General features: G+C 39.4%; 1 protein-coding gene across 2 annotated transcripts in view; it reads left to right on the top strand.

Moving 5' to 3' along the window:
- The first annotated feature begins 262 nt into the window (after window positions 1-262).
- Window positions 263-18,489, top strand: part of LOC104601467 (tRNA-thr(GGU) m(6)t(6)A37 methyltransferase) — a 79,082-nt gene continuing 60,855 nt past the window's right edge. Inside the window, exons 1-2 of one of the 2 annotated variants that reach the window (XM_010264810.3) lie at window positions 263-565; window positions 688-809. In XM_010264810.3, coding sequence (XP_010263112.1) covers window positions 469-565; window positions 688-809 — 219 coding nt within the window. In that variant the 5' untranslated portion in view covers window positions 263-468. The remainder of the gene's footprint in view (window positions 566-687; window positions 810-18,489) is intronic. The other variant, XM_088896948.1, reaches the window with a different exon arrangement.

The following is an 18,489-nucleotide window of genomic DNA, read 5'->3' as shown; positions in this document are numbered from 1 at the left end:
TATAAATACATACAAAATAATATAAAATACAAGATTTCACACTCTACCTATTTGTATTTGTACTCCTTCCGAACTGAGACTAAGGAACCTACTGCAACAAGCTTTTCAATTCAACGACTTGTCCGTTACAAACGGTCCTTTACTGGACCAACCACTAGACTGAAAAGTGAATTTGAATAAAATAGCGTCAAGTGTGTCGAGTTCGGCACGGCTTATTGTTGTCATTAAGCCCATATTATGTTTGGACTTTGGCCTTTGGACTAAGCATCAAATATGCCGAGTTGGGCCTAGCCCAACTACATCTCGGTCCAATTCCAGCGCGTACAAAACATGTCTCCTGTTCGAAGTACGAAGATCGAACTCTAAACAATGATGCCGTCGTTCCATGTTTTTCCTCTGCACGAATTGCAGCGGTCTCGAACAAAGAACTGAAGAAGAAGCGAGCGAAGCTGTGCTTAGGGTTTTGAGATGTCCCCGGTCATGGCGGTCACGGAAAATACGAAATGGTTAAGAGTTGCATTCGCCATTGTAGCTACAGCGTTTTCGGCTTCCGCAACTATTTCTGGTAACCCCCCTTTCCTTTTTGGGGTTAATGCTTTTCTTCGTCTGTTAAGCTCAGTCTTATCATTAGCTCCTTATGCATCAGTAATAATGCATAAACCTTGTATTGTCTCCTGGTATCGCAAGTCTTGCTTTTCAGGAGGAAATCGAGAGATTTGAATCGCAGAATTAGAGAGCTTGAGGCTTCTCTGAAGGCTTCATTGGAGAAATGTGCCGCCGAGAGGCAGGGCAGAACTAGGGCTCAACAGGTGTGTTTTCTATCTTCAATGAAAGAAATGTGTTTCACAATAGAAGGCACTGTTTACCTCTTTTTGCTTTCTGATTGGTGTGTAAAGAATAATAGTCTATAGAGAATCTATCAGAGACTTATTCATCTGTAAATTGTATGTCTGTGTTTATATAAAAGTTTAAACTCACCATATTAGAGATGAGAACCAAGTTTTCATTGCATCTCTTTTTTCTTGTTTGCTTTCGTTACCTACCTAGTAGTTAGTGGATTAGTGGGTTAATGTGAAGTTACGTTTATTAGACTATTAGTGGATTAAGGGTGTAAGTTAGTTGTTTAGCTTCTTGGATACTGTAAATTGATTGTATAGTTAAGTACTTAAGTTCATATTTTTCAAGACACCAGGGCGAGACTAGGCAACAGGGAGTGCCTAGCATCACCTAGGCAATGGATTTTTTTTTTTAATAAAAATTATAAATCCTAGGGTAATTCCCTAGGTTCCATAACAACCAGTAACTACGTTTTACTAGTAATTATGTGTAGTCTTCGTAAAAATTATGAACTTCACATTAAAACATAGAGAACTAACATATTCATGAGAATAAAAAGAAGAAAGAATAGAAAAATCAGAAAATATAGGAGCATGCTTCTCCTTTTATCCTAAGAAAAGAAGAAAAGAAGGGTTGGAAGAAGAAGAAGAATACGTGATTTATCAAAAGAAAAAAAGAAGAATATGTATTGATTGGAGAAAATTTTAAGTTCTTCCTTGGTTATCAGTTAGGTTTTGAAGCCTTCAAGGGTTCCAGACTGCATATACTAACATTTTTGTTGATTGAGTCCTAACAAATACCAATACCAAAATAACAGTGGTTTAAAAAGGCGTGCCTAGGCACATAGGTGAGACACATTTTGGGGTATGTGAACTGGAGCAGAGTAGAACCCCCTATTTGCTAATGTTGTTCATTCATTCATTGCAATAAAATATCTTCTTAAAAGGCAATGAAAGTTATAAAATCATTATTTTTTATGTGAGAAATAAGAATTTCGGACCCTAACATAGACTTGTTCGGGCTTGCCTCGAGGGGTGTGGTACAAAGGCGACTCATAGAATCAAGAATGCAATATGTTTTACATCACATTAGCTACTTGAAGCAATGCAATTAAGAAAAAAAGAGATTGTGGGTTTTATATGCTTGAAAATGCTTTATATGTTTGTTTGTATTTTTAAATTTTCATTTGAATACGCTTTACATGTTATGTTTATGTATTTTAATTTTAGATAATAGGTTTTTTAAAACATTTATTTTAAAATTTAAGTTTATATTTTTTATGAACATTATGTTTAATACTTTTTGATTTTTTTTACATTTTTTTTTTAAATTTTGGCATTTTTTTGAAATTTCTGACTTTTTTTTTTTATTTTTGTAATTTTGTGCCTTACTTAAAAAGGCTTGCGCCTCAGGCGCAAATTGACCCTTGCGTTTTTTTTTGCACCTTGTGCTTTTAAAACACTGCAAAATAATAATACAAAGGAATTTTTGTTAGTAGCCTACTTATATAGGCCCTTTATAATCTTTTTCTCTTTTATTATTAAGTGTAATGCCCTTTTTGTTTATCTTTAAGTTGTGTGTTCCATACTTAATTAGGGGCACTTTAGTATTTGTACCCAACATTAGTAAATCTAGAAATATGGGTTGGCTGGGCTAAAGTTGGATTTTATTTTCTCTGATTGTTTGGATCCTTTTTCTTCTCTCCTTGCTCTTCTTCTTCTACTTCTCTTCTCATTGCCTAAACCTAATGCTACAACCTACAAGCTCTTCTTTTAAGTCTGAACCACTATTTCATATATAAATCCACAAAATGAATAATTTAGTTTAATAATGTCTATTTTATTATTTTTAATCAGCAACAGAAATTTTATTGCTTAAAAACAGAATTTACATAGGTCATGTACAAGCAGTACATAATATGATTTTATACAATGATAAATGGCACCACCCCAGTTCATACTACCTTACTAATATCCTTTTATGTACAATCATTCATCAAAAAGGACAGAGTGAATGTTCTGAAAATCATAATCGTATTGTAAATCCTAAGATTTTTTTTCTCATTTTTCTAAAAATTGTCAAAAAAACCTAAACCTCTCAAAAAATAGAAAAAATGACTTTGTACTAATTTTCAGCCTATAGACATAATATAAATAGGTAGTGGTAATAGTGAGTCTAGAAATTACAGTGCTTTCATACTATAATTGAAATTCATAATTTAATGTTGGTCCGTTGGATGAATTGCCCCAGTGGTGGTGTGGTTCCGAATCCCGCTATTATCAAAGAAAAGAGCTGTTGATTTGATGTTGTACTGTTCACTTAAAAGAGTAAAGGGGTGTCAGGTAGTGATTAATATAAAAAAAATGCCATAGTATGATCAAGTTCAACTTCAATTTGAGCAATAAAAAAACCAGATCTTTCATTGTATTGCTATTTGATATGATCATATAATATGGGCTCTACATGGCTTTATGTTCATATCTTCATGGCCTCAAGGCTCAACAAAAAAGACAACTTTGGGGCAACATAATATCCTATTTAGTTCCCTTATACAAAGTATACAAAAAGATAGCCAATAGCACCGTATAAATATATCATATGCCCCTAGTAAATCTCCTTTGTAATCAAAAAGTGAAAAAAAAAAAACTTAGCTATCATCTATCAAAATATATCGTCATCATCATCATCATCAAGCTAAATGTTGTCTTCATCTTCTTGCTCTTCATCTGGTGAAGAAACATGTTCTTCCTCTTCTTCATCTTGAAGTTAGGTTGTCCCTTTTTCTTATCCTCTTGTGTAGATCCCTAGGACCTAAAGGTAAAATAAATTATAATTATTTAAATAAAACATAAAGTTATAAATTATGAAGGTAATAAAATGAAACCTACCATGCTTCATTTATTTATAATTCCTTCAACTTTAGTAAAGCACTCTCCCATGTCCATCCATGTGGAATCAACAGAAAGGGAATGATCCTCCTTTTCAGTATCATCATCTAACTCCATGTCTCATCGGCGAATTGGATCAAGCTCTCATGACAGATTTGAAGTTAGTGATTGTATTTAACAAATACTAAATCTCTCAGCCTCTTTTCTTCCAAATGATTTCTCCTTTTTGAATGTATCTAAAAACATTTAAAATCAAGAATTATATAAATTCTTATCTACTCCCTAACATAAAATCCAATCTACTAAATAATAATAGAAATTAAGAATAGGCACATTACTTGCTTAAGTGTAGTCCAATTCTGTTCACAAGCCCTAGAATTCCATGTCAAACTAAGAATATGGATTGCCAATTTCTTTAACTTTGACATGCAATCTCCATAATTATCCCACCATATAGCTGTTTTACAAAATTCTAATATGTAAATAACATAGCTGTTAAATTATTCAAGGTTAAAACATTAAAGTGGGCCATGCCACTATCAAATACCCATAGTGGGTCCCATTTATTAGTAGGGCCCACTGTTAAAATAATTAAGTTTAAAATATCAAAGTGGGCCTGGGCCATGTGCACTATCCAGTTAGTATAGTGCGTCCCACTTATCAGCAAGGCCACTATTAAATCAACATAGTGGGTCCCATTGATTGGAACTCACTATTAAGATAGGCAAGTTTAAAATACATAAATACCCAATATATAACCCCATAGTGGTTGGGTCCCATGACATATCCATTGATTGTGGGGCCCACTCATTGGTATAACCCATTGAGAGCCCAAGTTGATGGGCCTGCTTATACTTGTCATTGGGTCTAACCCTTGCAAAATATTTCTTTCATAAAATTAAAATCAAAGGGTATTTCCTCTAAGGAATGTAATTAAGGGGTTTTAGTAAACATAGTTTATATTCTTATATAGGGAAACCCAGACTTTGTTCAAGCTTGTTTTCTTTATCAAATAGTTTAGAGTGAGTTCATACAACATCCCAAGGAGAGGCGCGAGCTGCAGCCCCTCCTTGAATCTTACAAGTAAACTAGGAAAGAAAAGCAAGAATCACAACTGAGCCCAAAACAATTCTTCCCTATTTACCCCTTGCTTAGCTAACACATCTGACAAAGTATTTGCTGATCTCCCCATCCACTTTACAGTGACCAACATATTCCTTGTCAACCAACTAAATTTCTTTATTTCCTTCTTATAACGCCACATAGCCTCTTCAGGATTTTTCAACCAACCCACCACCACTTTGGAATCCCCCTCGATTGTTAGGTGTTGTACCCCCATCTGGTTTGCAAACTGCACCCCTTGTATAGCAGCTAAAAGTTCTGCCCTGATGGAGTCACCAATTCCCAAGGGACCTGAGTAGAGCAACAAAATCTCTCCCTTCTCATTTCTCAAAGCACCCCCCCGTTCCGGATAATCCTGGATTACCCATCCTTTAGGGATGAACACCTCGCTACTGCTGACCAACTTCTCCAAAAGTCATTAAAGGAGAATTGATTAAAGATTACCAAGGTCTTCAGCCAAGGTATTGCCCTATTTAACACACAGTCTTTCAATTCCTGACTGCTCCTTTCCTTTTCTTGAAAAATTCTAACATTCCTTTCTTCCCAAAGAGTCCAAATCAAGGTAACACGAGCACATCTCCACATAATTCTCCCTATTTTTGTAGGCCAATAAAAGGTAGAATGGTTGAAGAACATGTGAACTTCTACTGGTAGACTCCAACTACTCCCAAACAACGAAAGTAGCCAAGCCCAAAGGTCTGCAGAAAAGGGACAAGATATTAATAGGTGGTAGCAATCCTCACCGTGAGCTCTATAGAGGATACACCAATTAGGAGAAATACAGAGGAAAGGTCTTCTCTTTTGTAGGTTATCTAGAGTGTTTATTTTTCCATGGAATACTTCCCAACAAAACACCATAATTTTTTGGGGAACTGGCCTGCACCAAATTTCTTTTGACGGAAAGGGTTGGTGAGTAGAAAGTTGAGAGATGGACTTGAAGAAAGAAGCACAAGTGAAAGTTCCATTGGGTCTAGGAGTCCATACCCTCTTATTTGGCTTGGAGGGATCCAAACAAACCTGATTAAGACAACCAAGCAAGACAGAAAGAGATTCAATTTCATCATCCCTAAGTCCTCTACGAAACCCAAAATCCCAAGTAGGATCTAAGGGTGTTCCCATAGGTGAGACAAATTTTGAGACGACCTCTTTTTTGTACAAAGAAACAGAAAATAGCGAATGGAACAAATCCTTTAAAGGTGTGTCTCTTACCCAAATATCCTCCCAAAAATGAACAGTGTTGCCAGAACAAACTTCATACCTGATAAAATTGAGGAGTTGAGGAAGGGTGTTGTGAATGGCCTTCCAAGGTGCTACTAGGTTAGCTTGCCTTGATACACCAGCATCCCATCCATTCTCTAACCTCCCATGAATGCTTTCCACCACCTCATGCCACAATCTCTCTCTTTCTAATGGCCATCGCCACAACCATTTCCCTAACATAGTTTGATTTTTTCTAGTTACCCTCCCAAGTCCCAAGGCCCCCCTCTTCTTTACTTCTGCACACAATTTCCCAATTAACCAAGTGATCATTTTTTTCTTGTCCCGGCTCCCATAAGAAATCTCTCATCAACTTCTCCAGTTTCCTAACTTCCTTAACTGGTATCCTAAAAACAGACAAAAAAAAAAGGTAGGTAAGTTAGCCAAGGTAGCTCTTATTAGGGTAATTCTCCCTCTTAAAGAGACATAATTTCTCTTCCATGAGGCTAATCTCTTCTCAAACTTTTCTATCACTAGGGTCCAAAATCTACTCTCCCTAGGATTTGCCCCTAAAGGAAGCCCTAAGTATGACATAGGCTAAGCAGAGGTGGAACACTCGACACTCCGCGATAGCCTCGACCTCCCCTATCTCCAAATTTATACCCGCTATGCAGCTCTTTTCCAAATTTATTCTCAAATTAGAAATACTTTCAAATCCTTGATTAGCTCCTTTAGGTTTGCTACCTTTTCGCTAAAACCTCCTTCACAAAAGATCATTAGGTCATCTGCAAATTGAAGGTGGGTGACGGGGACTTGGTGTCTCTCTATTCTCCAACCCCTAATGGCATCTTCACTGTCAGCCTTAGTAATGACCCTACTAATCACCTCAGCTACTAAGGTAAAAAGGAAGGGTGAGAGTGGATCCCCTTGCCTGACACCCCTGCAAGTTGGAAAAAAGTCCCTTACCATACTATTTACTAGAATAGAGTAGTGACAAGTATTGATACACCAAAAAATCCAACTACACCACTTGTCCCCAAATCTACAGTTTCACATAACCTCTAATAGAAACTCCCAGTCCACCAAATTACCAATTTACAAATGAAACCTCTCTTCCTAGACCATTTCATTTCCTCCACACACTCATTCGCAATTAAGATCTGATCTGTTATTTGTTGCCCTTGATTGAAAGCCCCCTGGGTTTCACTAATGATAGAAGGGAGGACTGTTTTGATCCTCAACGAGAGCACTTTAGCCAGAATTTTATAGATGCTTGTCACCAGACTAATAGGCTTATAATCTTTTGGGTAGTTGGCATCATTCTTCTTAGGTATCAAGGCCAAAAAGGTGGCATTAATTCCAGGGCTTATAATGTGATTGCTTGCAAACTCCTTAAAGACTTCAACTAAATCCTCTTTCAACACCTCCATACAGTCTTGATAAAAACCCATTGTAAAGCCATCTGGATCTGGAGCCTTGGATCTATCCATTAGAAAGACACAACTTTCTTAATCTCTTCTTCCTTGAAATCCCTTTCCAGCCACTTTGCCACTCCATCATCAATTCTTGGCCATTCCACCCCTTCCACGACTAGTCTCTCACTCAAAGGTCTTCTATAAATCGATTTGAAGTGGTCCACAAATTTTCTGGCTATGTCATCCTGGTTGGTAATCACCTCCTCTCCTATCTCTAGCTTGGTCACAAGATTCTTTCTTCGTCTCCCATTTGCCAAATCATGGAAAAATCTAGTGTTCCCATCGCCTTCCTTAATCCACTTGTGTCTAGATTTTTGTCTCCAACTGATTTCTTCCTTCAGTAACACCTCTTCCAAATACTTTTTCAATTGTCTCCCTAACACTCTGTCCTCCTCGGTCAACCCATTTGCGGTTCCTTTACATCCACGTTTTCTATTCGAGAGATTAGGTACAATTTTTGCTCTTCAATTCTACCAAAATGATTTCTATTCCACTCTTTTATTTTGGCTCTCAACCTTTTTAATTTCTTATGAAACTTTTTTCACAAAATCTGGATGGGTGAGCCACATATTTTAGAATTTAAAAGGTTTGGGTCCTATAGAAAATGACTCAGTACCTATCTGGATAGGACAGTGATCGGAGGTGACTCTGGGTAACGCTCTAGCAACCAAGTTTTGCAAACTATTCTCCTAGACAAGGTTAAATAAGAATCTGTCCAGCTTCGAACACAAAGGGGTTGCCTGAAGGTTGGACCAAGTGTAACTGGCTTGCAGCAGAGGTATTTCCTTCAGTTCACATTCTTCAATAAAACCATTAAATTTCCTCATGCTTGTTGAAATTACCTGTTGGGGATTACTGGTTTCATCAGAGAATCTAATGACATTAAAATTCCCGCCCAGGCACCAAGGACGATACCATAGCCCCTTCATTGCATATAGTTCCTCCCACATCTGATTCCTCTCTCTATAGGAATTAGGGCCATAAACATTGGTTAAGACCCATACACACCCATTCTCTACATTCTTACACTTAATGGAAACTGAGAATCTGCCTATCAATTCTTCCACTACTTCCACCACATCCTCCCTGCACAGTGTTACGATCCCCCCCGAGGCTCCCCAAGAAGGAGACGAGCTCCAACCTAAACCTCTAGACCTCCAAAAACTCCTCACCCATCTCCCATCTAATTCCATCATTTTGGATTCTTGTAAGAACACAATATCGGGTTTTTCCCTTTGGAGTAGGTCTTTGATCACCCTTCTCTTTCTTGCACTCCCTAACCCTCTTACATTCTAGCTAATAATTTTCTTCGAGACAAAATAGCAAAAACACCCATGAAAAGGCCATAATCTCCTCATTTTAGGCCCTTCCTCCTATCTCCTCTACCACTAAATTCTAAATCTCCCTCAATGTCTGGGATTATCCTTTCGACTTCAGATCTTTTTTTCTTATTTGTTCCTCTTCCCCCCCCCCCCTTCCCAATTTCTCCATCCTTTCCAGCCAATGTTTGAGAAAGAATTTTACCCTTCTCACACTTATTTTGGCTACAACATCTTTCTACGAGTCCTTCCTTTTTATTTTGTTCCTCCATCATTGTACAGATCATCTCCCAAATTCTATCCGCCTCCCCCTTACTACTTCCTTCCAACACCCTCTCTCCTCCTTCCACTATCACCCTCTCTCTTGCATCAGAAACTCCTGGATGGGAAGCTGGGATATCTGTCACAGGCATAGCAAACAAGTCAGTACCTAAAACAGAATTGACACCCATACCTGAAAGAACGGGGGTAGGACTAGAATCACTGGAAATGACTTGCTGACAGTCGGCAAATGGTTTTAAAGCCGTTCCCCTTTTTGGACAAGGTTGTGAAGTAGACATGGTGAAAGAATCACTTTCTGACGACCTACCCACTTGGAATACCTTTCTCTGTGTTTCCGACACTGGAGTACCCGCATCCATCCTCACGGCCGATTCTTGTCCCTCTCCACTCGATTGGGCCCATTTTCTAAGTCTTTTCCTCCCATGTGACCTCTTAACAAGTCACACCTCCCTGTTTTAATGGTCGAACCAGCAACCCTCCCTGTCTGAGGTTGCTGGTTCAGCCCTCTCCCATTAGACACTGGTATATTTTTGTCTATTTCCCCTGACACCACCTGCGCAAAAGATCTGCCATTTGTCATAGCCTTTTCTTGCTTTCTACAGGTTTGACCTTCCATCTGCCCCAAAGCTTTTTGGCTTCCCAGAATTTGTTGGCCCTTTTTAGTGAAACATTCCTTCCCATTTGAATTAACCAATCTCACAAGTCCACGTAATGCTTCTTCTTCCTCCTTCTCCCCTCCTACCATACGAGCCTCCTTCCACAACCCTGCTTCAATAGAGGATGCTAGCCACACAGAGACAAAACTCTCATATGTTCGTACCTTTACCTTTCGTGGAATGTCTTTTGGCTTCACACCACTTAGCAGGATTGCTATTGAATAAAGATCACCCCAGAAAGCTCCTTTCAAGATTCCTCCACACAATACTGCTATAGACTCTGCTACTTCTTATTTCCACAGATGAAATGGCAAGCCTATTACACGCACCACCACACCATTTTCGACAAATAAATCCTTGGAGTTGGATGTTGGATTCCATTTAAAGACTGTGAATGGTCTGAAATCAGCCTGAATATTGATAACTGATATTTCCAATTCATTCTCTACTGGATCTAGGAGGGCTTTACAGTGGGGTTACTATGAAAACACTCTTCAGCTTCAACCTGGTTGCCAGTAAGTCAGCTACCCTCCTCCAATCATTAACCTTTTCCTTGGCTTGTATCACAAACTTACTATCCCACTCTTCTCTCTCTAGACCTCCCACCATTCTGCATTGGCCTTTTGTTTTTGCCATGACCACTGGCCCTTGTTCTACCCTACTGTTGCTGAGATATGCCTTCTCCTCCCTTATGGAGGCTTTTTTATCATTTGCTACTCTTTGAGCAACCAATCAACTTCCCCCCATCCTTGGCTCTGTTTTCCTGCTGGTAGACACACCAATTGTCTTCGTCCCTTACCAAAAAATTCAGCCAAAGCTATGAAGAAGCCTTTTCTATTCCTCTTACATTCAACAACATATCTTCTCCCTTCTAATGTACTAAAATCCTGCCAGTTTATCTGCTTACCTTTTGAACAGGCTCCAACTATGAACTCTCTTAGCCACTCGATCACTTCTAATCCTTCCAACAATATTGTACCCTTTTTCGCTTCCCTAACCTTCAGGCTTACCTTCCCCTTGATTCTCATCTCTTCGAACAGGAAATCTTTTGCTTCTATCTTCAAGGATCTCCTCCACTGACCTGCCTGCATGAACTCCATTCCCTTTTGATTCTCCTACCACAAGGATCTCTTTCAGCAATATTCCAGGGTCTCTTTATGAAAATAGTTGTATTGGGTCCATTTGTAATTTTTATGCTGTTTTTTCTTAAAAGAGTGAGGCTGCACCTCACACTTCCTGATGGGATTCTTGTAATAGTCATTTGTCCTTATTGTTTTCAATGAAATTTTATTGAACGTTTTGCTAATCAATATATATATTTTTTGATGAATAATAATAAATTTATTAATTCATAAGCTGATTTAGAGTTGTGAATTCATACAACATCCAAGGGAGAGGCGCAAGCTGCAGCCCCTCCTTGAATCTTACAAGTAAACTAGGAAAGAAATACAAGAATCACAACTGAGCCCAAAACAATTCTTCCCTATTTACCCCTTGCTTGGTTAACACATCTGACAAAATATTTGCTGATCTCCCCATTCATTGTACAGTGACCAACATATTCATTGTCAACCAACTAAATTTCTTCATTTCATTCTTGTAGCGCCATATAGCATCTTCAGGATTTTTCAGTCAACCCACCACCACTTTGGAATCCCCTTCAATTATTAGTTGCTGTACCCTCAACTCCTAAGGGACCTGAGTAGAGCAATAGAATCTCTTCCTTCTCATTTCTCAAAGCACCCCCCATTCTGGATAATCTTGGATTACCCATGCTACTTCCATCAAAGTTCAGCTTCAATGAGCCTTCAGATGGAGGAGACCAACTTGTAATTGATTTGTCCTTTAGGGGTGAACACCTCGCTACTGCTGACCAATTTCTCCAAAGGTCATTAAAAGAGAATTGATGAAAGATTCCCAAAGTCTTCAGTCAAGGTATTGCCCTATTCAACACACAGTCTTTCAATTCCTGATTGCTCCTTTACTTTTCTTGAAAAATTCTAGCATTCCTTTCTTCCCAAAGAGTCCAAATCAAGGTAGCGCGAGCACATCTCCACATAAGTCTCCCTCTTTTTGTAGGCCAAAAGAAAGCGGAATGGTTGAAGAGCATGCGAACTTCTGTTGGTAGACTCCAACTACTCCCAAACAACAAAAGTAGCCAAGCCCAAAGGTCTGTAGAAAAGGGACAAGATATTAGTAGGTGGTAACAATCCTCACCGTGAGCTCTACAGAGGATACACCATTTGGGAGAAATACAGAGGAAAGGTCTTCTCTTTTGTAGGTTATCTAGAGCGTTTACTTTCCCATGGAATACTTCCCAACAAAACGCCATAATCTTTAGGGGAACTGGCCTGCACCAAATTTCCTTTGACAGAAAGGGTTGTTGGGTAGAATGTTGAGAGATGGACTTGAATAAAGAAGCACAAGTAAAGGTTCCATTGGGTCTAGGAGTCCACACTCTTTTATCTGGCTTGGAGGGATCCAAGCAAACTTGATTAAGACAACATAGCAAGACAGAGAGAGGTTCAATTTCATCATCCCTTAGTCCTCTACGAAACCCAAAATCCCAATTAGGAGCTAAGGGTGTTCTAGTGGTGAGACAAATTTTGAGACCACCTCCTTTTTATACAAAGAAACAGAAAATAGCAAAGGGAAGAGGTCCTTTAAAGGGGTGTCTCCTACCTAGATATCCTCCCAAAAACGAATAGCGTTGCCAGAACAAACTTCATACCTAATAAATTTGAGGAATTGAGGGTGTCGTGAATGGCCTTCCAAGGTGCTGCCAGGTTAGCCTGCCTTGATACACCAGCATCCCATCCATTCTCTGAACTCCCATGAATGCTTCTCACCACCTCATGCCACAACCTCACACTTTCCAATGGCCATCGTCACAACCATTTCCCTAACAGAGCTTGATTTTTTCCAGTCACCCTCCCAAGTCCCAAACCCCCTCTTCTTTACTTCTGCACACAATTTTCCAATTAACCAAGTGATCCTTTTTTTCTTGTCCCGGCTCCCATAAGAAATCTCTCATCAACTTCTCCAGCTTCCTAGCTTCCCTAACTGGTATCCTAAAGACAGACAAAACATAGGTAGGTAAGAGTGCTAGAGTGCTAGACACTTAAAGCGAGGTGATCCTCCATTGGTGTCTTGTCTCCCAGCCGTTGCCATGACAACTATGGTTGAGTTATGAATGAAGAAGGATTCTGTTTAGGAGGCCATAATTTTTGGTTAGCTAAAATAACCATGTATCAGATGGCAACAGGATGGATGGTGTTTGATGGTAAAAGAGAAGATCAACTTTTTTGTTTTATTTTTATCAGTAAATAAAGATTCTATTAACTTCAATTGAGGTATTACAACAAGGTGGAAACTTCTCCACCAATAGACAACTTTAGAGTTTTGCCCAAAATAATTGTTGTCTAGATCCATGGGATTACAACAATGTGTCCGCCATCCCATTTGTTCTTCTCACCAAGTCACCCATCTAAAAACAACATTCATCTCCCTTGTTAAACTTTCTATTTCTTGGATTGTGTGCCTATAGATCCATGGGATTTGGGTACTACTTGTTCACGAAATGACCACTTATGAGTCCCCTGCCACCTCCAGGTTATGAAAACTGAATTGCTTAGCAAATTTTAATCCCTGAAGTATAGCTCTATTGCCAATGCATCACCACTATCCAAAGGTCCTGAGTATAAAGCCAACACAACCTTCCTTCTGAATCTCTAGAGACCCCTCCCACCCCAGTTCTTGTCTAATTTCCTATATAACTCCTATCAAAATTAAGTTTAACAAAATTGGTTGCTGGTTGTCTCCACGGCATAATTACTCTTTCCTTGTTTTGAGCCAACAATGCCACTTCCTCAAAATATCATTTAGAGAGAATTTGGAAGTCCTCCATAGTCTTTATCCAATGTGCAACTTTTGTTTTTATTCTGTCCAAGAGTTCCATTTCTATCCTACTCATCCTTGAAGATCCTCCCACTTCTTTCTTCCCAAATAGTCCATATCAAGGCGGCTTGCACAGCTTTCCACATCATCCTCGCTCTTTTATATGGCTGTCTCAAGAAGTTTGGATCAAAGAGACTCACCACATCCTAAGGAGGAGTCCACTTGCACCCATGGAGAGAACATAGATGCTCCCAAATACAAAGCACAAAAGGACACAACAAAAAGACATGGGGAATAGTTTTTTTTTTTTTTTTCTTCCTTCTCTTTTGTTTTCCTTCCTTGTCCCAACCAATCCTTCACCAACCCTCTCCCCCACTTTCCCTCCTAGAGGAGAGGAGCTTCGACACTCACCAACCCTCACAGGATCTTTCTTTCTTTCTTTTTTTTTTTTTCTTTTTCATTCTTTCTTTTGCATATCCATAACTTTTTTATATGTAACAAAAGAAAACAACACATGTGAGGAGAAGAAAACATATTTGGCCTTCTTTTCTACAAAATGTCATTGGTATTAATCTTTCAAAGGAAACTTCTCAGCAAAGGGCCTGGGTTTTGGGATGGATTGGCTTGCTCCACACTTCTTTCACTGGGAATGACACCCCCGAGGTAGATGGCTGAATTAAGAAATTAAAGGAGGCATAAGTAAAAAAAATCCATTTTAAGAGATAAAGCACACCCTATTATCCTCTACATAACGATCCAAAAAAATAGTGTTAAGCTTGGCCAAGAGGGGGATGAGAGATTCACACTGCAATTCCCTTAGACCCCTTCTAAAACCAAAATCCCAATTTAAACTCGAGGTAGGGAATTTCACAAACTTAGAAATGGGTTCACATTTGTAATTGGAGAGTGCATAAAGCTCAGAAAATTGGACCTTTAATGGTTAAATTCCAATCCAAAGGTCCTCCCAAAAAATACTTTTAATCCATTGCCCACTTCATACCAGATGAGGTTAATAAAAAAAAGGATATACCTCAGAAATTGCTTTCCACGGAGCAGAAGGATTTGCATTTGGGGCTACCTTTGCATCCCAACCATTATCCAACCAGCCATGTATGCTTTCAATAACCTTGTGCCAGAGCTTGTTTCTTTCTAGGGGAAACCTCCACAAGCACTTTCCTTAGAGAGCTAAATTGTTTTGGATTATGTTACCTAACCCCAGCCCACCCTTCTTTTTAGGTCTACTAACATGTTCCCATTTTACCAAGTGATCTTTCTTTCTGTCTCCCAGTTCCCACAAGAAATCCCACATTAGCTTCTCTATTTGCCCAACAATTTTAATAGGAATACGAAAAGTAGATAAGAAGTAGATGGGGAGATTGTCCAAAGTGGCTTTGATCAAAATAATCCTTCCACCCAAAGAAATGTAGTTCCTCTTCCAAAGTGCCAATTTTTTAGTGAATCTTTCTAATACAAGCTTCCAAGGTTTCCACCCAAGGGGAATCCTAGATATTCCAAAGGGCAATTCTTGACTTCCCAACCTAAGACCTCCACTATACTAAGGACTTCCTCTTCTTGCAAGTTTAGCCCCACCAGACAACTTTTTTCCCAACCTAATTTCTCAAAGGATCTTACAGATCTTTAAGATTCCTAAGGATCTCAAGATTTGTTTCTTCACAAAATAGGATTGTGTCGTCTGCAAATTGCAAATGGGTAACTACAATCTCATTCCTTCCCACCCTCCAACCTCTAATTAAACCATTCAAATCCACCTTTGTGATCATTCTACTCAGAACCTCTGCAATCAAGGTGATAGGGAGTTGAGATGGTCTCTAAAGAAGGAGCTAGGGGAAACTTTGTTAAGAGAGGAAATAAGTTGGAAGCAGAAATCAAGGGAGAGGTGGATCAAGGAAGGGAATGGTAATACAAAATTTTTCCATGCCATTGCAAATGGAAGGAGAAGGAAGAGCTTGATTAGCTCACTAATGATGGGGGAGAGTGAGGTTACAGAGCAGATAGAGATTGTAGTGGTTTTCTCGGAGCATTTCAGATCTATCTTTAGAATGCCTTTAAATGAAAAGTGGTTGGTTGAAGGGCCAGAGTGAAGACTTTGGGGAGGATCAAATGCATTTTTTGGAGAGAAGGTTTGAAGAATAAGAGATCAAGGAAGCAATTTTCTCTATGAATAGATCAAAAGCCCCTTGGGCCTGATGGATTCACCATGGCGTTCTATCAAGATTGTTGGGATATAATCAAAGATGATCTTTTTCAGAGTCTTCTGTGAATTCCATAGAAGGAGGGTAATCAATGCGGGGATGAACTCTACTTTTTTAGCGTTGATTCCAAAGAAGAAAAATGCTATATGGTCCGGAGACTTCAGACCTATTAGCTTAGTCACAAGCATTTATAAGGTTATAGCAGAAGTGTTGTCTTTGAGGATCAAGAAAGTGATCCCCCCACTGATTTCGCAGTCTCAACTCTCAAGGGGCCTTTGTGCAGGACAAGCAGATCATTGACCAAATTTTTATTGCTGATGAATGTATGGAGGCTCAAAAATGATTAAAGAGAAGGGGAGTGGCTGTCAAATTGGATTTGGAAAAAAGCCTATGATTTGGTGGACTGGAACTTCTTAATTGATATTACAAGGAGATGTGGATTTAGAGATTGTGGTGTAAATGGATTAAGGGTTGCCTACTGCGGTCTACTCACTACTAAATTATTATTGATGGGACGGTGTATGATTTCTTTGAGGGCTTTAGGGGACTTAGACAAGGTGACCCTCTCTCTCCTTTTCTGTTCACTTTGGTAGCTGAAGTACTAAGCAAACTGATCTCAAGAGAAAATTGCCTGCAATTGTTTAGGGGTTGGTCTGTTGGGAGAGATAATATTTTGGTCACCCATTTGCAGTTTGCAGACGATATTCTGATATTTTGTGATGGAGATTGTAGAGAGGGGGTGGAAAATTTGAAGTTGGTGGTGAAGCTTTTTGAGAGAATGTCTAACTTAAGGATTAACTGGTCGAAGAGCTTAATGGTTGGAACCAATATTGATGAGGAACTTTTGAGGAGCTTGGTAGACTCCTTAGGTTGTGAGAAAGGTGAATGACCTATGAAATACTTAGGCTTACCTCTTGGAGATAACCCTAGATCAGCTAGTTTTTGGGCCCTAGTGGTGGAAAGGGTTGAGAAGAGATTAGTTGGGTGGAAGAGGAACTACATCTCAATGGGGGGGTGGAGGCTAACCCTTATCAAGTCTACCTTTAGCAAACCTTCTAGTGTACTACATGTCAGTGTTTAGGATGCCACAGGAGGTTGTGAGGAAAATTGAAAAACTTATTAGAGATTTTCTCTGGGAGCTAGGGGAAAAAAGAAGGACCACTTGGTCAAATGGGAAAAAGTGGTGAACTTGAAAACATAAGGTGAGTTGGAAATTGGTAATATTAAGATGAAGAATCAAGCTTTACTCAGCAAATGGTTATGGAGGTTTCCTAATGAAAATGAGAAGTTATGGCACAAGGTTGTGGCCAGTATTCATGGCATATCAAGCAATGGGTGGGATGCTGGATGTTTTTGTAGAGCTACCTTGGCTGCCCCATGGAAGGCCATCCATGATTTTCTTCCTACCTTCTTACTTCAAGTAGAAGTTCAGGACTGTTATCAGTCTTGAACCCTAATGGATTTCAGGTTCGAAAATAAGAAGGTAAAGAGAAGAGAGGAGGAAGAGGGAGGAGAAGCAGTAGAACACAAGAGTTGAAAGGAGGAGCAGAAGCTTAATATTCTGCCGCCGCCACTTTAATTAATATTTATAGGTTATGCTCATTACATGGAAAGGACAGATCTGCCCTTAGTCTTTACATAACATAATAGAGCAAAATAAGGCTGAAATAAATAGCAACTAAAACAACTAAATGACCAACAGCTAACCCTAGGAAGACTAGAACACCTTCTACCCTACGAACACAGTGGGACCGTAGCTATGGGGCCCACATCAGTGTTCTCTACACTCCCCCTCAAGTTGGGAATAAATGTTTATCATTCCCAACTTGGATAGATCCGCCTCTAGCTTTTTCCGTGGTACAACTTTGGTGAGGATATCTGTCAGCTGCATGTTGGAGGTGATGTACGGGAGACACACTTCTTGTGATGAGACCCTCTCTCGTACAAAGTGTCGATCAACTTCAATATGTTTAGTTCTGTCATGCTGCACCGGGTTGTGTGCTATATTAATAGCCGCTTGATTATCACAATACAACATCAGGGGCTTCTCATACTCAATACCCAACTCCTCAAGTAGTGATCTCAGCCAAAGAATTTCAGCCACTCCGTTAGCCATTGACCTGTACTCTTTTTCAGCACTAGATCGGGAGACAACACTCTGTTTCTTACTCCTCCAAGAGACTAGGTTACCTTCCACAAGAGCACAATATCCAGAGGTAGACCTTCTGTCCTCAACACTCCCGGCCCAATCGGCATCTGTATAGACCTCTACCTTCATGTGGCCATTGTTCTTGAACAGTATACCTCTACCCGGGCATCTCTTCAAGTATGCTAGTATTCTTTCTGCTACTAGAAGGTGCGTGGTTCTAGGAGAATGCATGTACTGACTGACAACACTAACTACATAACTGATATTTGGTTGAGTGAGGCATAGATATAGGAGCTTTTCCACTAACTGCTGGAACATAACCTTGTCTTCAAGTAGCTCCCCACTCTCTGCACTAATCCTGTGGTTCTGTTCAATGGGTGTATCCGCAGGTTTGACACCCAACTTTCTAGTTTCTGCCAACAGATCTAGAACATATTTCTTCTGAGAGACAAAG

The sequence above is a fragment of the Nelumbo nucifera genome, chromosome 2 (assembly GCF_055504915.1).
Source record: "Nelumbo nucifera cultivar China Antique chromosome 2, China Antique-T2T, whole genome shotgun sequence".
Taxonomy (NCBI): Eukaryota; Viridiplantae; Streptophyta; class Magnoliopsida; order Proteales; family Nelumbonaceae; genus Nelumbo; species Nelumbo nucifera.
The sequence above is the reverse complement of the archived record's forward strand: the minus strand, read 5'-3'. Positions and strand labels throughout refer to the sequence as shown.